The 23304-nt window shown below is 40.9% G+C and overlaps 12 protein-coding genes across 12 annotated transcripts; 7 read left to right on the top strand and 5 right to left on the bottom strand.

Annotated features, from left to right (window-relative positions):
- Positions 1 to 814: 814 nt before the first annotated feature.
- On the top strand, positions 815 to 3941 carry BEWA_012580 (hypothetical protein; the record flags this gene model as incomplete). The annotated part of the gene is made up of 3 exons (XM_004832094.1): positions 815 to 1514; positions 1582 to 2523; positions 2554 to 3941. The coding sequence occupies 3 exons, from the start codon at positions 815 to 817 to the stop codon at positions 3939 to 3941; spliced, it is 3030 nt and encodes a 1009-aa protein (XP_004832151.1).
- Positions 3942 to 4322: 381 nt separating this feature from the next.
- On the bottom strand, positions 4323 to 4847 carry BEWA_012590 (signal peptide containing protein; the record flags this gene model as incomplete). Its single annotated transcript, XM_004832095.1, has 1 exon — positions 4323 to 4847. The coding sequence occupies one exon, from the start codon at positions 4845 to 4847 to the stop codon at positions 4323 to 4325; it is 525 nt and encodes a 174-aa protein (XP_004832152.1).
- Positions 4848 to 5763: 916 nt separating this feature from the next.
- BEWA_012600 (hypothetical protein) lies at positions 5764 to 8403 on the top strand (the record flags this gene model as incomplete). Its single annotated transcript, XM_004832096.1, has 1 exon — positions 5764 to 8403. The coding sequence occupies one exon, from the start codon at positions 5764 to 5766 to the stop codon at positions 8401 to 8403; it is 2640 nt and encodes an 879-aa protein (XP_004832153.1).
- An 834-nt stretch (positions 8404 to 9237) lies between these two features.
- BEWA_012610 (conserved hypothetical protein) lies at positions 9238 to 9742 on the top strand (the record flags this gene model as incomplete). The annotated part of the gene is made up of 3 exons (XM_004832097.1): positions 9238 to 9336; positions 9374 to 9448; positions 9557 to 9742. 3 exons carry the CDS (start codon positions 9238 to 9240, stop codon positions 9740 to 9742), a joined length of 360 nt encoding a protein of 119 aa, XP_004832154.1.
- A 331-nt stretch (positions 9743 to 10073) lies between these two features.
- On the bottom strand, positions 10074 to 12920 carry BEWA_012620 (hypothetical protein; the record flags this gene model as incomplete). Its single annotated transcript, XM_004832098.1, has 5 exons — positions 10074 to 10171; positions 10206 to 10433; positions 10585 to 12055; positions 12338 to 12625; positions 12714 to 12920. The coding sequence occupies 5 exons, from the start codon at positions 12918 to 12920 to the stop codon at positions 10074 to 10076; spliced, it is 2292 nt and encodes a 763-aa protein (XP_004832155.1).
- A 209-nt stretch (positions 12921 to 13129) lies between these two features.
- On the top strand, positions 13130 to 14386 carry BEWA_012630 (hypothetical protein; the record flags this gene model as incomplete). The annotated part of the gene is made up of 1 exon (XM_004832099.1): positions 13130 to 14386. The coding sequence occupies one exon, from the start codon at positions 13130 to 13132 to the stop codon at positions 14384 to 14386; it is 1257 nt and encodes a 418-aa protein (XP_004832156.1).
- Positions 14387 to 14395: 9 nt separating this feature from the next.
- BEWA_012640 (conserved hypothetical protein) lies at positions 14396 to 14773 on the top strand (the record flags this gene model as incomplete). The annotated part of the gene is made up of 1 exon (XM_004832100.1): positions 14396 to 14773. The coding sequence occupies one exon, from the start codon at positions 14396 to 14398 to the stop codon at positions 14771 to 14773; it is 378 nt and encodes a 125-aa protein (XP_004832157.1).
- A 424-nt stretch (positions 14774 to 15197) lies between these two features.
- On the top strand, positions 15198 to 16553 carry BEWA_012650 (conserved hypothetical protein; the record flags this gene model as incomplete). Its single annotated transcript, XM_004832101.1, has 1 exon — positions 15198 to 16553. The coding sequence occupies one exon, from the start codon at positions 15198 to 15200 to the stop codon at positions 16551 to 16553; it is 1356 nt and encodes a 451-aa protein (XP_004832158.1).
- A 1189-nt stretch (positions 16554 to 17742) lies between these two features.
- On the top strand, positions 17743 to 18813 carry BEWA_012660 (hypothetical protein; the record flags this gene model as incomplete). The annotated part of the gene is made up of 3 exons (XM_004832102.1): positions 17743 to 17762; positions 17832 to 17873; positions 17958 to 18813. 3 exons carry the CDS (start codon positions 17743 to 17745, stop codon positions 18811 to 18813), a joined length of 918 nt encoding a protein of 305 aa, XP_004832159.1.
- A 5-nt stretch (positions 18814 to 18818) lies between these two features.
- Positions 18819 to 19085, bottom strand: BEWA_012670 (conserved hypothetical protein; the record flags this gene model as incomplete). Its single annotated transcript, XM_004832103.1, has 2 exons — positions 18819 to 18908; positions 18942 to 19085. 2 exons carry the CDS (start codon positions 19083 to 19085, stop codon positions 18819 to 18821), a joined length of 234 nt encoding a protein of 77 aa, XP_004832160.1.
- Positions 19086 to 19293: 208 nt separating this feature from the next.
- On the bottom strand, positions 19294 to 20673 carry BEWA_012680 (hypothetical protein; the record flags this gene model as incomplete). Its single annotated transcript, XM_004832104.1, has 1 exon — positions 19294 to 20673. One exon carries the CDS (start codon positions 20671 to 20673, stop codon positions 19294 to 19296), a length of 1380 nt encoding a protein of 459 aa, XP_004832161.1.
- Positions 20674 to 21019: 346 nt separating this feature from the next.
- BEWA_012690 (hypothetical protein) lies at positions 21020 to 22804 on the bottom strand (the record flags this gene model as incomplete). The annotated part of the gene is made up of 1 exon (XM_004832105.1): positions 21020 to 22804. The coding sequence occupies one exon, from the start codon at positions 22802 to 22804 to the stop codon at positions 21020 to 21022; it is 1785 nt and encodes a 594-aa protein (XP_004832162.1).
- Between the last annotated feature and the right edge of the window lie 500 nt (positions 22805 to 23304).

Raw genomic sequence — 23304 nt, forward strand, 5'->3', positions numbered from 1 at the left:
GCGACATATAGCCGCGAAATTCCCAGATTCCAAAAAAATTGTGGTGATAACAACTAGCGATTGTTTAAAAAATTGGCCACGCGATATACGGTACACTTGTGCTTTGTCTATACCGCTCCGGAATTCGTCAAATAAAAGTCACTAAAACAATGTTGGGTGAACGGAGATGCATGTTTCAGGCCTCGGAAAAAATGCGAGGAAAATTCAACCCGAAAATTCTCAGATGCAAAGGGCTCTTGCAGTCGTAAAGTAAAAAATCCGCAACTCGTTCAAAATGGCCGAATTTGGTCGAGAAATTCAGAGTACGCGAATTTGCAAAAATCGCCTGGTCAACCGTCTCGCTCAGATCCTCAGCCCGGCACGCCCCCAAAACCCGCGGTTTCTCTCTGTGCAGAATGTATACCTATGGGCAGCTTAGTTTGCGTCAGCCTAGTCTTCATGTTCCACTTTTCGTGACCGGTCTGGAAGTAGAGTCTGCAGACTAGGCCGCATGTCCCTCGTCCAGAGCTAGAATTAGATATGCATGCAGAAGTCCGTTCAACGGTATGCCTTGGAAAGACCGAGTTATTACATCGAGGGCTCAATTAGGTGGTCGCCGGTCCTCTAGTGTCTCGGAAATCATTCGCTAAATTGCAAAGCAAACCGTGCATCTCCACTCCACTAGAGACTGTGTTGATACCTACTCATTGTTCTGTGGATAGTCTCTCTGACGGTGAGCTAGTTGTTAGAGAGGATGAATGTTGAGTGAGGAGTAGGTAGGAGACTACTCATGGATCTCAGAGTTTTGAAAGAGGTTTAATAGAGTTAATGATGCATGTCTGCAAGCGTGGATATATCCAAGAAATGCCATGGATCATGTAACTGCCTATGGAATAATATAGGCTCTATAAAGGCTAATACAGATCTAGTAAAAGGTGTTACAGGCTATGGATATGTTACTCACAGTATACACTCTGGATCAAGAATAAAAGGGCTTTCCTACGGTGGAAGGTCCCTTGAGATAGAAGATGGTAAAAGAACTACATTTTCCACAAAGTATCATAATCTAGAGAAAGTAACTACATATTACTATACAAAGAATGGTAGTAATAGTGATCACATAAAGATACCTCTTATCCTGAGGGTTTATGAAGGAAATGCATATCACTTGTACCTTAACAAAGGTGGAGATCATACAAAATGGGAAAAGGATAACTATAGTGGACCATACACTACCCCTGTACGTAATAATACCACAGGATACTTTACTAAGAAGTTAAAAAATCTTACTTGTACTCTTCACCATCTTCATAGAGTTGACATACTTAGAGGTGAATCAGGAGATCCTTATTACTGTCAAATATGTGATTACGCAAAGATTACTGTTAAACTAGAATCCACTGTTAATGGAATATACACTAGGTTTGATCACACTCCAACAGATAATGGAGAATACTATGTTACATACGGAAGCAATCTGGTAAAATATAAAGGGTCGACTGAAAGCAAATTCAAATTACTATCTGTTAAAAAAGGTGATTGCGATACTCTCTGTGTACTACTGGGAAGGTGATAGTGGTCGTAAGAACCCTCTCCTGATAGAAGTTAAATTTAGCGGGAAATCTACTTGGTACGAGAATGTAGGCGAATCTGGTGGAAAGCATGATAGGTGGAGAAAGCTGGATTCAACAGAGACTTCTGGATTTTCTTCTCATGGAGGAGATCTTAAGACCAAACTTGACTACCTTAATTGCACACTCAATAATGCTGTTAGGATTAAGTTGGGACGAGACTCTGGTTGTCATGATTTTAGGGATACCAAACACAATAATAGGATAAGTACTCGTCATGATGCTACTATAAGCAGACAACCTTTTCTTTCAGCCTATGAGTACACCAATAGCAAATCTGGTGGAGGACCGTTTTCTGTGGCAGAGGTCCTACTTCAGGGCACAAGACAGACATTTTCGGATAACGCTAAATTTTTTGAAAATGTTAAGAAACTCTCTTCATATGCTTCGTTTTGTGACACTACAAAACCATTTCTGATTTGTGTGGAATACAGTGATAATATAAAGAAGTGGTACCAGAGGCAGCATGAAGGGCAACAAAATACCTGGGTGGAAAGTGGCGATTTATCTGGTAAGATTGTACGGATTTTTGGACAAGTTAAAACTCCTCTTAAAATATCACCGTGTTCCTCTTCGAGTCCTCCACCAGCTGGTATCCAGATAGATATAGAAAAACAACCTAATGATGGTACACTTGATGGCACCTACGTTTCTTCTGGTTCTGGGACTCTTTCCATCCTTATGACCAAGGATTATATTAGCCCTCAAAAAGACTTCTTTAAGATTTCTCATAGACCAGCCACTGATAATGAGACTTTTGTTTTAAATAAGCAATTACAACGTGGAGATAGCATAGGATTAGGTGATAGGAGGAACGTTAAGGATGTACAAGTATATTTCTGGCAGGGTGAGCCAGATAAACCAATCCTACTTGGGATTAATCAGGGTGGAAATCTTAAGTACTATAGCAAAGGTAGTTATTGGATACAAGGTAATTATTCAGATTTTGGGACTGACCGGTTAACTTATATGCTTGATGACCAAAATTGCCAAAGAAATAATGCGATCCCATTCGAAATCAAGAATCCTACTGATCCTTCTAACCTATCTAAGCTTTATAAAGACGATAAAGCACCAACATCTATAAAGGATCATAAAAAGATTACCGAATCGATACCACCCATTATTTCTATGGGTGAATACACTGCGAAAGAATACACAATTAAAGGTGATGCAAGAATATCCAGAGTAACATTTGATGGTACATATACTAATATAGGTGCCACTAAAGATACCGTAACTAAGGTTGTAGTATATTATTGGAAAGATGAGAGAACTGTTCCTCTCCTTGTAGGATTTGTTAAGAGTGACAAGAGCGGGTCTATATTTTTCGAGAATCTTGGAGAAAATCCACCATATACAAGATGGAAACATATTGATGGAAATGAATCAAAAGATTACTATGACAAAGAAGTGGGCAGGGTTCCACAGCCACCACTTACAGATAAACTCGATCAAGTTAGTTGTAGAGTTCATCATACTCTTAAGATCGATATATCCAAGACAGATAATGAAAAAAATGGATATTGTCACGATAGGTGCTCTCCGAAAAAGAGGATAAAGGTTATTAACACTAATGTTAGCATCTCAGGGTATACCGGCTATGATCATACCTCTGCAATAAAAGCTCAGAAGACCTTTATAGTAACTGCTATAACAAAAAATGATCAGAAACAAGATGTTAGTAATGACATAGTATTCCCTCTAAGAGAAGTTTCGAAGATCACAGTCTATTTCCAAAACTGTAACGGCCTTCCAGTTGCTATAAAAATTGAATATGAACTGGGTAAAAGTGTCACATGGCTTAAGAATGAAGGTAAACAAAGATGGGTGTCGTTTAACCCAAGTGATAATGAACTACAGAACTGCCAGGAAACTCAGGGATCACCGAGCATTAAAGATCAATCAACAACCTCTGGAGATGATTCTAATGAATCTGATGAAGATCAGACTAGCGACACAGAAACTAGAAACTATGATGAATTACTTGTATCATTTGTTTCTGGTCTTAGAGAAGTACTTAGGAGAGCAGGTGAGGCAACTGCTACTCTGATAGCAACCTCTCTTCCTAAACCTCCTCAAACTCCTGACACTGCTATCTCTGAACCTATTGAACAAAAGACCGATCTTAAATCTAATACCACTCCTAGACCTGCTGCTCCTGGATCAGCTGAACCTATTGTTGGACCTGGAGCCGCTATTACTACTGCTGGTGTTCTCACCGGATTAGGCATATCCTCAGGTACTCTTGCCGGAGCTGGTTCTCTTACTGGACTTGGTTGGTGGGCATTTAAACGTTCTAAAGGAGATCCTTGGGTTAGACAGATTTAATGGGTGTATATGGACTCTCCAGTAGGGAGACTAGCTTAGATACTGGGTAGTTGGTCTTAATTTGTTGGTTTGTTTTTGTTTCATGTTTGTTACTTCTCTCCTTGTTGGGTCATCTGTCTACTCTACTCTGGTGTAATAAGCAAGTGATGGAAGTACTCTCAAGACATGCACCTTTATAAAAAGAGGAGTAATACTCTATACCAAGAGTTAAAGTGAGAGACTCTCTAGCATTCCAGTATACCAACAAGATAGTAGTCTAGAGGGGAGAGTCTACCACCTACCAAGGGTAGGAGAGTTTTTCTGCATTATATCCATAGGGGGTAAGGGGTCACTATTGAGAAGCTATTAAGATGGAGTAGAAGAAGTAGGATTAGGAGGTGATCATTCAGACTTTCTCATTTCATTTAGCTTCTTGAAAAAGTCATCCTTCTCAATGGATATCCATTCACTATTAGCATTCCTTTCAAAGAACTTCTTTCCCCTTGAACTATTCTCCACAACCACCATCTCCAGTACTTCCTTATTACCATGTTTATAAATAGTACAAGAAAGGCAATAGTAGCCATGTGCATTAACCCTTGATGCATAAGTTTCAGAAACTTTGAAAGCTGTGGATTTCCATAACTCCTTATCTCCATCCATAACAGAGGATATAACACAACCATCTTTTGGAGTAAGAGTCTTGAGAAGCACTCCCTCATCATTCCTTGTGTTAATCTCTAACTTGGATTCATCTGGATTAAAAAGGTTGAGAGTAATGGGAGCAACATGCCGAGGTTGGCTCCTAAGATTTTCCGTAGATCCACCATAAGATTCATCATCGTCATCTCTAGTACCTCCTCCACAACAACCTGCACTGCATAGTCTTACCAGACATACTGTCCATAGTACTGCCAGAATCCTCATCTCCCCAGCTACCACCTCTCAACTGGTGTGAGCAGAATGGTCAGTAGGGATGAATGATGATAACTATGTAAAGAAGAGACAAACAATACGCAATAGGCGTGACAAAAGACTATAGGTCTAAACAAACAAGGGCACAGATACCAATTTGTATTCTGACTACTCCATTTCAGGGACTCCAGATCCTCTACAGAGACTATTGCATGTTGAAGCAAGGAGGATTCTGGAAAGTAGACACTGCTGTTAAGATGGGTCTTTGTAATCATGGGAATAGTAGTAAAAGAAACTTGATGAGTGAGCTACTAACATTAAGGTTCTCTAGAGGGGGGATAATGAGTAGTTCTTCCTTGTCTTGTCTGCTAATCTACCTTTGCATAGAGAGGACAGTGTGGAGTGGCATTGATGTACTGACACCTTGGTAAAGAGTCTGTGATTCTCCTTTAAATGATGAGAGACTAGTGACTCATTCCAATTTATAAGGTAGACAACCGACAAGTTATTCTTGGCACTCTTTAATGGTTCTGTCTATTCTTCCAGCTATGTCTGTGAGTCTAGAGGGCCTAACAGTACGGACACTATTGTGACCGTCAACCCACAAGTGTGAAAGCCTCCAGGTAATATTCGCTTATCCGGAGGAATAAATGTCCAAATACAGTGTCATTCATCCCCATTAATCCCTACATTCCTGGGTTCCATTCCCACCGAGACAGCCTTCACAGTATCATTAACTGATCAAAGTTATCTCATACTTTATTGTATCTCTTACTTGTAAAGGCTTATAGTCTTTGCTTCCTTACTCTACTTTTCTGTTACGTCTATTGCGTACTTTTTAGTAAGACAGCATTAGTGCATGCGCGTTGTTGTCTATTGTTTACATCTACACTGACAATCTTCATATCAGTTGAGAGGTGGGAGTAGGATGAAGATTCTGGCAGCACTTTGGGCAGTGTCTCTTGTGAGACTATGTCACTGTGGAGAACAAAATAGTCTCCGTAGAGAGGTTGCAGATGTCTCACTTGATCTCTTGAATCCAAACGAAGGATCAGTACATGTTGCTGGCGACGACAAGGACGGAGTGACTAAAAGGGTATTTACTCCAAAGGATGGCTTTGCTCTGACCAAGGTTCTTACCGGGGAAGTGGAAGTATGGAAGGTTAAAGCTGGTGAGAGATGCACTCTTGTAGAAGCTTACAGCAAGGGGGACTCCATGCTGATCTACTTAAAGGTTGAGAGTGCCACTGGACTAGATTTAAAGTACCTCGAAGGAGTAAATGGAACATGGAAGGACGTCACCATTACAGAGTTTTACCACAGGCTGGAAGAGATGAGAAAGGATGGTGAAAAATCTCCAGAGGAAGAGATGGAAAAGCATTTAGAACGTGCCAAAAGGAGACTAGAGGGGAGTGAATCTGCTTCTCCAGTTGCTGAATCATCTGGTAATACCAATGCTAGCGGGAAGATTAGTGCTCCAATTATTCCTTCACCTGATCATGTTGATGGTACTCCTATTACTCTTGATCTTGCCAATCCTGATAAATCTAAGGTAAAAGTATATACAGAAACGGAATCTGGAGCATCCTTCAAGTCTTATACTCCAAGGGATGCCTTTCATATATCCTCCGTTGTAGATGGCGATAAGGAGCTATGGAAATCTTCTGGAGATGAAAAGTGCGTATTTGTAGAATCTTATGCCAAAGGAGACTCTACTGTAATGACCATAGGAATAAAGAGCGGTGATGACTTGGAAGCTAAATTCTTTGAAAAGACTGATGGGAAGTGGAGTGAAATTGGTAGAGAACTATTTATCGGGAAGTTTTATGGTATGAAGGGAGAATCTGTAGAATATACCGGTAACATTACTCAGGAAGCTTCTCCCTCATCTGCTGATAAGCTCCCTACAGAGAATCTTGGAGGATCTCAAGATGTAGTAGGATTATCTGAAGAGGCTCAGGTAGAGGTTGCATCCGATACTGCTTTACAGGAGGGGGAGAATGTGGACAAACCTGAGATTCCATCGGATAATACACTTCTTCAGTCATCTGTACAGGTTGACAGTACTCCTATAGCCTTAGACCTTTCTAACCCGGATACCTCCAAGATCAGTGTACACGAGAAGGATGATAACGGAATAACTGTTAAGGGATATGCTCCAAAGGAAGGTTATTGTCTTAAAGAAGTACATGACCTAAACGTACCCATATGGAAGGGTGTGGATAAGGAGCATGCTCTATCAGTATTAGTATACTATGATGGAGACTCTTCTCTCATTACCATAGGCATAAGCAAAGGTAGTGACTCTAAGCTAGACTTTAAGTATTTTGAGAAGAATGCTGATGGCTGGAAGGACCTCACTAGGAATGACTTCTTCAATCAACTTGACGAAATGAGAGAATGTGGAAATAATTTGTCCAATACTGCTGGGAAGGAATCTCTAGAACAAGAACCTTTAGAAGTTATTCCTACCGTTCCTGATCTAAAGTCCAAGATCGACTCTACCCTGTTTGATGTGAGAGAATCAAACTCTAATGGAGTTCCGCTTTTGACCTGTACACCAAGGTCTGGCGTTGTAGCTACAAAGCTTGTTTATGGAGATGAGACTATATGGGATGGAGGCAGAAGACCCTTATCTTCGGCTTTAATCTACTTTAAAGGAGACAAGCCATATGTTGTAACAGTGCAGTATAGAGAGAATGAAGAAGAACATGTTATCTTCCTCCATTATAACGGTGAAGAGTGGGAACATAACAAGAAAGAACATGAAAGAAAGCTTAAAGTATTAAAGGGAGTTACTCAACAAGTTCCTCAGTCAGCTGAACAGGATGGAGTTACTCTGGACCTTGCAAATCCGAATAAGGCCGATATAAATGTGAATATAAAGGAGGAGAATGGAGTGTCTGTCAAAGAACATTTCCCGAATAGAGGCCATCACATCTCTTCCGTTATGGATGGTGGAGCTACTCTATGGACATGTGGAACTGGAGAAACTTCTGGGCTTGTAACTTCTTACACAAAAGGTGATTTTACTCTTCTTTTCGTAGGAATAAAGAAAGGTGACAATTTCGGGAGTAAGTTATTTAAAAGGGTTGGTGGAGAATGGAATGAACTTACTACGGAGATGTTCAAGGAAAAGTTGGATAAAGTGACTAGGAGGTCTCAGCCTACTATTCCTATTACTCTTGATCTTGCCAATCCTGATAAATCTAAGGTAAAAGTATATACAGAAACGGAATCTGGAGCATCCTTCAAGTCTTATACTCCGAAGGATACTTCCAAGATTACTACTGTTGTGGATGGAGAGGCTCAACTTTGGACTGGTGTTGGAGATGACAAGTGTTTCTTTGCACAGTCTTTTACACAGGGAAATTTTACTCTCTTTACTCTTGTAAGTAATTTTGGACACAAGTACTTTGAGAAACTTGATGGGAAGTGGAATAACATCACACAAGGAGACTTGTTAAGGAAGCTTAATGAAATGAGAAAGTCTGTATCATCATCTCCTCATTCTTTCTCCTTCTTCCTCACATCCTTATACTCCATCTCAGTAGTGACTCCTCATTGATACTCCCTCTATGTATATCTACCAATAATGCAGTTCCATAATTCGGTATCTTGCTCATGCTCCATTAGAGTGTCTATGTTCAATTAATGGTAGTCTCTCTTACATTTGTAGGTATGATTATGAGTACTACATGTCCATAGTCCATCATATACTCTCTGGGAAACGCTACACATCCACTATTCATGTAGAAACAATTGACAAAGAGAAGCAACTCCTTGGACTCCTGAAGATCTGGGATTGACAAGGGTAGAGTAGAATGACATACATCTAGGACGGTTTAATTAGGAAGCATGGAGAGTCCAAATGTTCAAGGGAATGGCGCTAACACATAAAGGACGGGAATAATGGTAAATCATCCTTGATCTATTAGAATGAGCCCATTCTTTGCACTAAACGCCGCAAATTATTCCCGTTTCCTGGGCATGTCTGAGTCGGCAGTATCAGTTTGTGTCACCATTCAGAGCTCTTTAAACTCTACCCATTCATTTATAATCTGCATCAGCCCGTTTTCATCATCTTTAGTTCCTCCATACTCCTTGGTAGCCACAATCACTATACACACTCCTCCAATAGATAAACTCGTGTTAATCATCACTATGGATGTAAACAAAAGTCCACAAATAGTATCCACTGATTCTTGTACCCTCCATCCTGCTCTACAGAAAATTTGCGGAATCTTCGGGGTTAACAAGACACCACAACCACACATCAACCCCGAGGCATACACTCCGTTGTCTGTACGTCTTATATCCGGCGTTTTGTCAGTGTGTATTCTGGCCAACTTTCCAAATTCTTTTACGTTCCCCTATTTTGCGTGGCAGAGTCTCCATAGACATGGACTTTGAGGAGGAAAGGGTAGGAATTCACCGCGCAATCAACACACACGCCAAGAGGATAATCACATCGTACTATTCGGTCTTGGAATCGTGTCAGGTACGTGATTTTGGCCATAGATCACAGAAATGCGCAGATTGACCCTCAGAAGGATTCCCTGTTGTGTTCTCAGGTCGAGAACTTTCAGATTAAGCTCCACGTTGACAGTTTTGTAAGTTTTTCTGTTTGCCACTCATGAAATGTCCGCTGGGCTTCGTTTCATGGGCTGGAAATGCCTCTGCACTTTACACATTCTCTACGCTCACTGACAAACTTTTAGCTTCATTCCTGCCGGAGTTTGTACGCCATCGCATCTGATTTGTCTATAAACTCGCTACTTCATAGCCCAGAAGCTGAAATTGAAGAGAGGAAAAAGAGAGAAGCCGAAGTTGCCAAGAACATCCACCACCTCCGAAACGAGAGCAAATTGATGGACGACGTAATCTCAAGCATCAGTAACTCGTAAAAGACCGTTATATCTACCTATCTATCCTTATGTATCCCTGGAACTCGACGAACTCAGGGCTACATGCCGAGTCAAGATGCTCCTCTACTAGCATTGAGTAGTTCCTTGGCACAGCGTACGCCGAGTTTGAACAGTGAGATTGATGTAAGGGTGATGTTTGGAAATTCCTCATCGAGTCCCGGAATATGCGCGTTTCATAAAAGGCATCTGCACAAGCCATCATGGAAACCCATTGCATGGATGATCAAGAGTTTAAAACGTGGTGGGAGCCTTAGCACCTTTAAAATACAACAATCTGCGATGAGCATTGGCCAATTTGGACCATGCTAAACTACAGTATCATCTTGCTGGACTGGTTCTTTATTTCATCCAACACGATTCTAGCTGCAGTTGGATCTTGGGGTTTTATGTGAAAAATGTTCATGTTTCCTGAGCGTATCTACATGTAATGGATGCAACTCACCATCTTTTAAGAATCCGGATTCTTCCGCTTCCTTGAACCCATATCTTTTGCATATATTTTCAATTTCGCGGTTGACCATCCTCGGCTTTGGGTTCCACATGTATCCATTTGTTATTGACCACGACGTTATATCGTTTAGTCTGTCGTAAAACTGCTCAAAGTCACGCATTGATTGGTGCAATTTATTTCGTACGAGTAAACCAAAGGGTGGACACATGAAAATCGACCCTTGTAATATGTAATAGACCTAAATATACGTGTGTTGTATATTTATGGATGGGTGAATGAAATGAATGGTATTGAGATCTAGTGGTGGGATAACGAGAGAAACTATTCAGTATCCACCGATCTCCTTTAGAACGTTTGTAGATCCACCAACCAAATCCAGTAATGGAGCCTGATACAGCACCAACTCCAGTCAGAACAGTAGGTATAGATCTTTCAGGAGAATCCCAAAAAGGACCTCCATGAGAAGGTCCAGGACCAGAATTTCCAGCAGTAGAGCCTGAGGCTTTTTGAGCGGCATGAGCTTGAGTAGTGGGAGGAGGTTCAGGAGGAGTAGTATCAGGAGCACCACCACTAGAATTACTAGCAGCTTCAGAGCCTTCAACTTGAGTATTAGTAGCTAGATCAGGTGAAAAGGTATGTTGAGAAGTTACAGTAGAACCTACTCCATCATATCCATCATCACCAGCTTTACTATCACTAGAATAAGAATCTTCAGTACCTTTAGCTCCTTCAACTTTACCGCCATCTCCACTATCACCTTTACCATTAGCGGTATCTTCTTGAGCACCTTTATTACCATCAGGTCCTTTAGGTTCAGGAGGACCAGCACCGCCAGGTAGAGGAGGGGGCGGCGGAGGCGGTTGTTGTTGAGGACATTGTGGATAGCTTCCACATTTAGCCTCCTTTAGTGCGCCCTTAACCTGAGTCCAGTGGGTGCATTCGGTAATATTTTCCGGTTCTACGTTATTGATGTTAACAGTGACTTCTGTCCACAGTTCATCTTTATCACTACCAGTAGGACTTTTAAACCACCTTTTTTGCCCATTTCCTTCAACATAGATGAGTTTCGGATTATTTCCAGAGTAGAATGCATACACGGCTGTTATGTCAGAGACAGGGAAACCTAGTCCAGAAGGTGTTATTCTCCTCCTAGTAGACCCACCAGTAGGATCATACTTGATAGCTGCTACCCTCAATCCATTGCTAGGAGTAAATTCATGTTTGTAGCAGTCGCCACTGCGATGGTTTTGTTTACAAGAAACTTTTACTTTCTCAACATAGACCCTCCCGCTAGTACCCTGAGGGCAATGAGTGCTGCAACAGTAGGTGTTATCATCTCTACTTTTTTTATGTTTATCAGAAAGACTGCTAGAATTCTGAAAGGTGAGATTGATGGTGACAGCATCATTGAGTGAACAGTTAATGCCATCCAGTTTCTGTTCCAGTTCCTTATCGGTGAGTGGAGTAGTTTGAAGCTCTTGTTTTCCAGGATGTGGTCGCCAACTTAAGTTACCACCACCTGGTTTGGCAGATTTATAGATATACTGTCCGGATTTTTTCACTTCAGTAAGAAGAGGTTGGTTCATGTTACCAGCACCCTTCCAGTACCATACCGCCAGATGCTGAATATTTTCACCAGTGTTAGCTCCTATATCTGAAACTGTATTACTTCCAAACACAACCTGTGCTACGGTGAAAGAGTCTTCACTGGGTGGTCCATGTGTGAACTTCCAGAAGCCAGAGCCAGGAGGATCCTCAATCTTAGTAAGCTTAACTTGGTTGGGAGATCCTCCATAGTATGTAATAGATCCAGCTCCTTGTCCACCTCCATTGGTATTCCCCTGTATGTCTATGGTAACAGTGGGTAGAGCAGTCATTTTGGGTTATGATCTAAGTGTCAAGTTATTTTTAGTTCCCAGATACTCACTCATCCTCCATGTTCAGAGAGTATGCTCCTTTAAAACTCTGAGATCCATGAGCAGTCTCAATGCAGTACTGTCTAGTCATTCATCCTCTCTCACGACTAGTTCACCATCTGGCAGTATGGAACATTCTGCCATCTAGTCACTCCACAAAATCAATACCATTCACGAATTCCTTGCATGTTGCTACATTACACTTACCTTTACAGGTGTGCTTTGCACACCGTTATGTCCCAAATCTCTGGAAAATAAGGTTACATGGAAAATCCCTGCTGTGTTGTAAAACTGTGCCCTTGCAGGTGATTCTGGTGGGTACTGGGCAGCTAGAGTGTCCAAGTCTTCCAGATTGTTGTACGTGACTTGAAAGATCAAACCAACTTGGTAGCTAGAGAATGCGGATTTGATGAAACTTGGATACCTGTCAACCACTTGTCCAGCTCTAATGTGTTCGTTCAGCGCTCTATCTCTATGCTTGAGGTAAAAGGGGCTCTGGTAGAAATCTGTAGCATTTCCATGATGTGTACACGGAATGGAGTAGATATAGACGCAGAGCATGCGTAGATGAGAAAATACACACGTAAAACGAACAGTCAAGCGCGGCATGGTCGCTGTCTAGGGCGATTACCGAGAGGAATCTCGGGTCCATAAATTCAATTTTGCATTCTTGTTCGATTTCGGAGACAAAATCGTCACTGGCTGCGAGGTGTATGTGTTTTTGATCGCATAGTGATTTTTTCAAGGACAAAAACTTACTTGAATCCCCGACCGGTTCCTTAGTTGCCATTTTAACCAAAAATCAGAGTATCCGGGATGAGAAATGCAGAAATCATAAAGTGACGAGGGACTTGTGGGAATGACGAGAAATTTGCGAGGAAAATTCCCCGGTAAATGAGCCAGGCTTGGCATGGGGAATCGACGCTGGCCAATCCAAGTACTTTCGCCACGCGACTAATTGGAGAATAAAGCAAATGAATCAGAAGGAAAGTAAAATTAATGCAGTATTGTGAAGTTACACCAAAATTACTACGCGGCATAGTACACCTAGAGACGGTGACAAGGTTCAGCGGAGGAGAGTTGGAATATAATGACTCTCACAAGTGTTTGTTTATTCGAGAAGAAAAATCAGAGATTAAACTTCTTATAAAACCGCTCTACAGCTACGAACTCGTCCCAGACTGTAAGTTACACTCGTCAGTTTGCTACGACATCAAAGTTTTACTTGAAACTCCGGGAAACGAGCATACTAAAATTGATTTTATAGAAGAAGATTGTGATTACACCTATAGAGCACCAACGGAACTGCTTCATGGGTTCACAAAAGGGAAAGAATTAGACACAGGACGAGTAATTTGTCCTACAGAAAAGGAAAATAACTGGACAAAGGCCCACTTTAGCTGCAAAAATTTGAATATAAAGTGTGTTAGACTACTCTCTATCGAGGTTAAAGCAGTCAACGACTACCAAGTTTTGTCCTGGAGGCTTGGAATCGAGTTTGACAAGTCACTCACATACGTTGATTTAAAACTCTCCACACTATCCATAGACGCGGAAGTCGCCCTTTTGAATGATAATAAAAAGGTTACACTGCTCTGTAAAAATTGTAAGGGGCTCATTTCTATTTTGGCTGACTTTAGGGCACTAGCTACACCCTCGGATTTTTTTACCGAGTCCATCGGTTCCGCATACTGTGAGGAGTGCCAAGACGACCTACCATGTAACAAAGTATGCATGCCAAATAGGAATGATCTGATTTATGTGGGATACGATTCGATTACATTTTACAAGACAGACGATATCAAGACCGTTGAGGATAAAAGTTGCTGCAAACACTGTAATAAAGAGCTCGGAAAATTAGATCCAAAGGTAGAGGGGTGTATATCTCTGCCAAAGAATAATGTCATTGGTATAAGTGGCGACTATGATGTGTTTTGGCGTTATTCAAAAGGTATAGAATTTATAGAGAGACTCCAATTGAATACAAACTTGAAAATTTCGCTACATGATATTGATAACGAGAGAAAAGTTGTTCAAATTATTAAAGCCTCAAGGATTCCGGACACATTTATCTTTATTGATAACAATCCAGTAGTTACTTTGCGTGTACTCTGGAAGACCTTGAACAGGGCACCGGAAGATTCCATACAAGTGGTGTCGGATATATATCATCATATTTTCACCATTTTGTCTCTCTTTTCTCAGTCCAAGGCCAAAGAAACGGATTTGATACCATCTCTACTTCCAGCTCTATAGGTTTTCACTATGAAGGGACCAAAAGTTGTGCATATTGACGATGAGTCTGTTCTCAAGGAAGTGACAGAACACATAAAGAACCCTGGAGGACTTGTTGCTATTCCTACAGAGACAGTGTATGGCTTGGCTGCAAATGCTCGCTGCGAGGTTTCTGTTGGAAATATTTTCAAAGTAAAAAACCGACCTCTTACCGACCCTGTCATTATTCATTTACCATCCTTTTCAATTGCTTTGGAGCAAATTTACAATGTAGACTTGTATGAAGCATTAATAATTCTTCACCTCGCCAAAAAGTTTTCTCCTGGCCCACTCACGATTGTTGCCAGGGGTCGCAAGGACGTTCCGCTAATTTTGTCTGCAGGAACAGGGTATCCGGCCGTTAGGTAAGTAGATTTATGTCTTTTTGTGTGGTAATGATTTGTATTAGTGGACTGCTCACACCAGTTGGTACATGAATGGATGAGCGCAGCGAATAGAGAACTGGAGAGTATACGCAGTATAGGAGCATAGGCTATCACTAGAGGTATGGAAATACCTAGCATTGAGTTGTCTATTCTGGACTCTGACCGTCTTTCATGAGCACACTGTTAGCTCATTTGGAAACCAGAGAAGGTATCATCTACTCACTCCAGCAACTCTACACTCCGTCTATGAAACCTTAATGATGTGAGCTACTTAAACATGCATCTTGAATGGTGAATAATACTGGAACACTGAACTCTCGAGTAGAGAATGGAGGAGTATCTTCAACTTATGGCCAATGATATGGTATATAATGGTGTGAACGACAGGTAAGATCACAAGATGACTGATGGGAGATCCGGGACTTCAGAAAGGCGCCATGTTTATGGCAGGTCTGACTCTGTTGCAGTCTCTCCGTGTGGCTTTAACTGGAGCAAAGTTTGCAATGGATAGATTTAAAATTCCTCAACAACATGCCAGTTCGTTCATTAACATGGTCCATAATCCTATGGAACTGGCAACGTTTACTGGTATTTTTATTATAAACGTTCTAACATGGATATCCTGGTTTAAGACATGGTTTGCTATTGTAACTAATGTGGCATTATGCTGTTCATTTGTCTTGCTTCTCTACGCATTTAGATCTGGAGGTCAAATGGGTAGTCTCACCTTTTACTACTGGACTATCGTCCTCGTTTCATTTCTTTATGGACTTAATGTGGCCTGTGTAATGAATGTAGGAAGTGAAAACGCTTCCTTTTTCAATATGGGAATTCCTATCTCTGGTATTCAGGTTTGTATCTACTACTACGCCTTTACTAAACTTGCTGAGAGGTTTCGGTGGACAAACGTTAGCTACTGGATCATATTCTGGCAGCTTATTATAGCAATAATTATATCGGTTGTATCAGCTGGTATATGGATAAAGGCCTATGGAAGTGCCGCTGATCAGGGCAATGGTAGCGATCTTAGTGGAATTGAAAAGGCCATATCTCCAATTCTCATGGGTGTGGTTGGTATGGGTGGTATCTATGCCTTTTATCCCGCTATTGCTCCTTACAAGTTGACTGATGTTGGTACTGGCTACACTATTGACCTGGTTGTTCTGTTCGTTAGTGCAGTGCCAGGTATTTTCATTGCAGCTTTATGCAAAGGTCAAAGTGGTCAAGGTCCAGATCAAGAATGGAAGAGTGGGAATGGTGCTACTGGATGGCATGGTGCTTGGATTCTGGCCATTCCACATATTACTGCTATGGTCTTATGTTTGTGCACACTTCATTATCCTGGTAGTGGACTAGCAAGTTCTATAAAGAGCAGTGGAGCACTTGTTGGAGCTATTACTGTTACCTTAAAGTTTTGTGAAGAAGGACTTAAAGCAGTGTCTTACGCTGGTGCCGGTGCACAAAATGGTAAAGGAAAGGGTGGTGCTATTTCCTCTTTAAACACGTTTACTTCGCAATCTTTAATGATCATCTTGGCCTTTACTGGAGACGGTTACCTTAAGACTTACTCTAAATATGAGCATGATCGTGATAAATGGCCTACCAAAGACTGTGGGTTCTGGAAGTCCTTAGGATACTGGATAGGAAGTGGAATGTGGGTGGCCTGTAAGAGTGTTAAGTCTTCCTTTACCAAGAATGTCAGATGCAAGGTTTTGGGTAAATCAGAGGCTCTACTCATTGTCTATGAAGATGAAGAATTTTAATGGATGCCTACTAGGGATCTGTCATGTTAAATGGGCTACTAGACTGCTCACCCATCCCTGGACATTTGTCCATGGGTAAAAGATCAGTGGAGAGTCTGGTAAGATTACTACTAGACTCTGAGGACTCATACCGAGGAGACATTCAATGATAAAGAGTTATGCTCATGCTGTTTGTCAGTTGTCTGATAAGGATAGAGATTCTTGGCCTACTTCACGTTATGGGTTTTGGAGTTTCCTAGTCACCAACCTAGGGCAGCTTAGTTAGTAAGAGGTTCTTTAGGAGATTCTCTCATGGACTTATTCAGCCCACTGATGACAGGGTGTACTCCATACTGACGGACAGTGAGCTGGTTGTGAGGGATGATGAATGTATGGATGAGGAGGTACGGCTAGATGGAGGAAGTACTATTGGATGATGGATATGGTTCCTGTGGAAGGACAATTACTCTCATCAGTTCTATTCTCTTACTCATACTATAGACGGATGTGAATCGCAATTTGATCTTGAAGGATCCAAGGTTAATGTAGTTTCAAAGGTCATGGCTCCCTTCCTCATTTACTTCAGGAGGTCTAAGCCTACCACTTCTGATAAGATAGTAAGCTAGGAGAATGTCACCTGCTATTACTAAGGCTGATGAACAAGTTGATAACCCATCTACTGTTCCTTGTTCCCGTTGTTCTCATTGTTGCTGGCCTATATGGTGTCATATCTGCTGCTAAGAATCAAGGCTCTCCTCTTTGGCAAGTAGCTCTTGGTCTTGGAGTTACTGCTATTCTCACTGGAGTTGGAATTCTCGCTGTATTTGGAGGTTTGTGGCTCTATAAACGATATTATAGAGACCCTCTTGTGCGTCTAATATAATGATACTCTTGGGAAGTCTATGGAGATCCATGGGTTAGACAAATATGAGACTCTATGGACTCTCCAGTATGGAGACTAGGGAATCTATACTGAGTAGTTGGTTTAATGGAGTAGTGCTATGGATGGATACTAAGGAATAGTAAGAATGTGTCATGTTGAGTATGCATAGGTTCACTAGTCAACATTCATCCATACCGACCATTCCGCTCACACCGGTTTAGACATTGGAAGAGAAGAGAGAGGTAGATAATGATGGTAGAGATGGAGGAATGTGATTAAAATGGAGGAACATGGATGAGGGTAGTATATGGGTGGTGGAATATAGAAATGGGAAACCACCTTACAGGGTATGTCCTCGTTGATAAACATGATCATATAAAACACTCCTTAGACTATCCCTCTTTATGCATATTCAGGGAATGTAGTAAATGTAATTCCATTGAAAAACAGGATATTACGTAATAATTATCGAGCACGTCCTCTAATCCCATTTTTATATCATACATCTCAATTTACTCTACTCTTTACACACGCATATTTAGGTGCCCAAGCCATCCCGTTGCTTTAAAGCTGTTAAATTACTGTAATATACCACTGGCTGCTCCGTCAGCTAACAAGTTTGGCCATATAAGTCCTACTAGCGTAGAACATGTGCTTTCCGAATTTCCAAACGATTTCATGTATATTATCGATGGAGGAACTTGTGACATTGGGATAGAATCTACTGTTGTAAAGATTGACAGTGATGTTTCTACTCACTCTGATTATTCTACAAATTACGAGGAATTGGAAGCTTTTGTGGATGCACTATCGTCTTCTGACTATGTTGACAATAGTAATCAATGGAAAGGGTTATTTGAACAAATAGAGAGAGCATCTTCTGCAAAAACACTCACAATATTACGCAAGGGTGCAGTGACGCAAGAAATGCTAAAAAATTCCCTTGGAGCAAAAATTTTCAGAGACATTAGGGTAGAGCACAAGGTCGCATCTCTGAGCAGTAAAAGCGTTTGTGAAGCTCCTGGAATGCTTCTAAGACATTATGCTCCAAATGTGCCTACTTATAGAGTATGCCTCGAAAGTGATGAAGGATCCAATGAGGTTTCTGCAGCTGAAGTCGTAATGATTGACATTGGTGGAAAATTAGGGGCTTGGAGAAATCACTTCATGCAATACATTGAGACAAGCGATGATTCGGATGCACTTGCGAAACAACTTTATTCCCTACTGCGAACTGCAGAATCGCTAGCCATGGGTGGCAATAATAGCATAATCGCAATACACTACGAAAACAAGCACGGTGACATGGGTGAAGCTATAAGCGATAGACTCTACAGGGCAACATCAGGAAAAAGTATTTATTGTGAAGTCACAGATGAAATAAGTTTTAAATGGTAGTTTTGTTATACTTGATCACTATCTTCCTTGTGACCCATGAGCTCACAAATGTCATTTACAGCATTTGTGAAATCTTCAGAGATGGAATTTGGGACCTAAAACATCATCTAATAACAACCTGTACTTACATGTGCGCTGATTTTGCGTTTTCCGATCTTTGCACGAATTAAGCAGACTGGGTCAGCATCGGATTGCGATTCTACTTGTTCTGTCTTTTTTCTTTTCCAAGTTCTGGAGTTTGGAATATCTGTATGTTTTTGTGGAGAGTACATGATGTAAATAGATGAGGAGTCTCTCTACCGCCTACCAAAGGTAGGATGAGAGTACTACATTAGTGATGAGTCTATCCATCTACAGGATGAATGAATGGTCATTCTAGTGTAAAATACTTCTGGCATTATTAACTAGGCTAAGAGTAGGATCGGGAGACTCTTTGGCCTACGATCATTATCCTCCCCAATATCAATCCATAGAAACTCATCAGATCTGCCGAACCCAGGGGTCAGAGTGATGTATATAGAACTTATAAAGCTTCCATGATACAAAAGTAGTTATACAGGAAGCTGTAAAAACACCAGCAAAGGCTCCAAGAATGTTCTCTATACCCCAATCAGTAAGACCTGAGGCTTCTTTAATTTGATCTTTAAGAGGTTCAAAAGCAGAAGCATCAGCAGTTTCTCCACTAGCAGCTTTAAGGGGAGCAACAAAACCTTCTTGGTTATCTTTTTCCTCAGCTTCCTGTTCTGGTCCTAGCTCTACAGGAGATTCCAGTTCTCCAAGAGCACCTTTCTCAGCACGTAGTTGTTCTGCTTGCGCTTCTTGTTGTTCAACAATCTCTTTGGTACATTTTTCCAAGCCATAACATCCAAGTTTATCTAGTTCTTCCGCAAGTTTTTTAAAGCCCTCATTATCCTTACAGTCAAGCCCCTTATTCTCTAAATCTCCTGGTGTTATGTTGTTGAGATTAGCAGGAGCATTTTCCCATGTATTACCACCAGTATTTTGCTTGTACCAACCTTTAACACTAGGCCTTGTCCCAGATGAGTCAACATATATTAGAACAGGGTTCCTACTATTATCGGAGTAGAATGCAGAGATACTTCTTACGTCAGGAATGGGAAACGTTAACTCAGAAGGCTTTATACGTTTCCTGGGACTATTAGTATTATTAGAATCATAATAATTGATAGCTGCGACCCTCACTCCACGACCAGAAGTATTAACAGTGTATTTGAATAATGGAATAGAGCCATGATGTTTCTCACAACGAATTGGCACACTCTCAACAGTGACCCTTCCGCCATCAGTAATGCTATGGTAACTACAACAGTACTTGTTTCTCTGCGAAGATTTATTCCTGGTAAGATCAATAGTGACTGCATTATGATGTTCACAGGTAAATTCATCGAGTTTCTCCTCAAGAAGCTTACCGGTGAGTTGAGTAGATTGAAAAGGATTGATTAGAAACCATACAGAACTACCAATACCTCTGGTATAATAAGAGTACTTATCACCATCTTGTACTACCTCAACTATGAGAGCCTTAGTAGGATTCCAGCCAGGACCATCGTCATTCTCATACTTCCAGTAATAAGCAGAGAGATTTTTAACATCCTTTGGGAGTTCAGAAACATCAACTTTTTCACCGTTATCATCTTTGATCTCTGCAAGTGTGAATTGTGTTCCTCCGCCAGAATCCTTATGAGTAAACTTGAGGAAGTCAGAGTTGGGAGGGTAAGTGGTTTCTGTAACTTTAATGATAATCTGATCACTTCCGGTAGAAGCTCCTTTATATTCTTTAGTATAAGGGTTTCCCTCAGGCTTTTCTGAGAGATTAATGGTTACTCCATCATTAGCCATTATTGATAAGGTATATAGACCATTATGCTCTGACCAAGTCCTTTAGGTTGATAAGGGGCTTCAAATCCAACTGTTTCAGGTTCTTTATTTTTAGCATAAATTCTTTAGGGTCCTCTAGCATTACAACTAGTATGACATACAGTAGAAGATCTAGCAGTAGATTCTTCAGCTTTACTAGTACTAACAGCAGGCCATTCATCTTTTAGTTCATCAGGTTTAGTAGTAGAGGAACCAAGAAAGTAGGATTATGAGATTCCTTAGAGTCTTCCTCAGATTCCCTGTCCTCTATTCACCATTCCTCCATTCTACCCATTAATTCTTCCATGGTAGTACTCCATTATACCAACTACTCAGTACTCAAGCTAGTATCTAGAGTACCTCTGGAGGACCCATAGACACTCATCTGTCTAACCCAAGGATCTCTAGAATTTTTATATAAATGATAACCTGCGAGACCAACTGCGCCACTTCCACCAAAAACACCTGAAGATATTTTAAAGATTGCCATTAATCCTAGAGGAGCAGCTCCAACAGATCTTGCAGGAGTAGGAGTTTTAGGAGGAACAGTAGGAGCATAAGCTCCACCTTGAGGTCCATCAGAACCAGAGGTTCCTTCAACTTTAGGTTTCTTCTCTTCCTCGTCCTCCTCAGATTCTTCAGAAAGATCATCAGCACGTGCTAGTTCTGGAGATCTAGGACACTCTGTTAAAGTACCACACCCACGTTTTTTAAGTACCTTCACAAGAGAATTCCACATAAGACAGCCAAGGTCTCTAAAATTATGATGTGTTATGTTCCTTAGCTGCTTACGAAGTTTAGTCCAAGGGCTATCATAACCATTTCTACTTTTTCTGTACCAACCAGTTTTAGCCTTAGGGTTTTTACTTCTAGAAGAATCAACATAGATGAGGACTGGATCCAGACTGTCACTTGAGTAGAAGGTATAGATATCAACTGGCCCATCTATGGGAAATTTTAATGCATTAGCGGATACCTTCTTCCTGTTACCACTATCAGTAGTAGAATAAAATTTAATTCCAGCTACAGTATTCCCTGATCCAATGGAGTGAATATAGGCTGTAACAGAACTTTCGTTATGTCGTTTCTTGCAAGTAACTGGAACGCTTTTAACGTAAATCTTCCCATTATTCTTACCCTTACCTCCGTGCTCATTGCAACAGTATCTCTGTTGAGCTATAGATGTTTTATGGGATAAATCTATAGTGACTCCATTATGGTTTTGGCAAGTAAAATCATCTAATTTTTTGGCAAGATTCTCACAAAGTTGCCCATTATCGCTATAGAACCCATGACCAGCGTCTTCTTGCCAACTATTGCCATCTTTATTTTGACTATAAAACCATCTAGATTTTCCATTACCAGGTGGTTTAAATTCCAGCATAAGAGGTACATTTTTGTTAACAAGTGAGGAGTATAGTCTAATCTCGGTTCCAATATACTCTCTGGTAAGGGAAATATTTATAGGAGTGCCATTCAAAGTAAGTCTAGATATAATGGCATCCTTACCACTTTCATCAGTTATTTTCTGAGATTTAATGGTGTAGTTACTGCCTGAAGGGGGCGGAGGAGAGCCAGTAGGTTTTGTATTTTTGCTCTCTATACACTCGGATTTAGATTCTTTGGGAGTAGAACCCGATTGAGAACCCTGTATTTCGAATGGAACAGCGTTGTTGAGTCGACAATTAAAATCATCAAGTGCCTGTAATTCACCCAGAGCATTCACTGAAATATTCCAATCATTTCCATCACTACTCTTACTATAATAGGTAGTTGTAGTATCATCACTGTCACCTATCTTTTTGGTAATTCCAAGAAGTATATTCTTACTAGGATTCCCATTCCAGTAGTAAACGGAAACTTCTTTAACATCATGTATAGGTATTTTTCCTTCTGATCCTATCTTACCTCCATCCTTCAGTTCTCCATCTAGAGTAAATGTTCCTCCACTTCCACCTGGAATCCAATGAACATATTTGGTAAATCCCGGTACCGGAATGTTAGTCCTCTTTTCGGCCTTTAGGCCGGGTATGTTCTCAGCACCTTTACAAGTACATTGTCCCTTATCTCCACCTTGACACTTTACATTTAACTTTAGCTCTCCAGTACTCATCCTCCATGTTCACAGAGAGTGTGCTCTTTAAAAACTCTGAGATCCATGAGTTGTCTCAATGCAGTAGTGTTTAGTCATTCATACATCCTCCTTAACAACTAGTTCACCGTGTAGCCGTATGGAAGACTGTCATTATGGGCACTCTGAAGATTCCTTATGGGCTCCATTCCTACAAGCTCAAGACGGTCCAAAGTCCAGAATAGGGAACTCAATACTTGGTATATCCATACTTCCTCGGGAGATAGCATCATCCTTGCATGTTTTGGAGGTACACAAGCTCCTCTCCCTGCTGTTGTTGCATTGTACAACTCGATGCTTGGCATATCCTAATGGTAACTCATTCATCCATAGTTATTCTAGACTCCCTATGGTTGTCTAGCCTCCATAGTTCGCCCATGTTAATAATCACAAGACTCCTTAAGCTCCCATAGGTCGCCTTTACAGCTCCTATACTGAAGTATACTCGCAACTTATCCTCTACTCACTAGGCTAATAGAGTC

Source organism: Theileria equi (genome assembly GCF_000342415.1).
Source record: "Theileria equi strain WA chromosome 4 map unlocalized gcontig_1105316255033, whole genome shotgun sequence".
Lineage (NCBI taxonomy): Eukaryota > Apicomplexa > Aconoidasida > Piroplasmida > Theileriidae > Theileria > Theileria equi.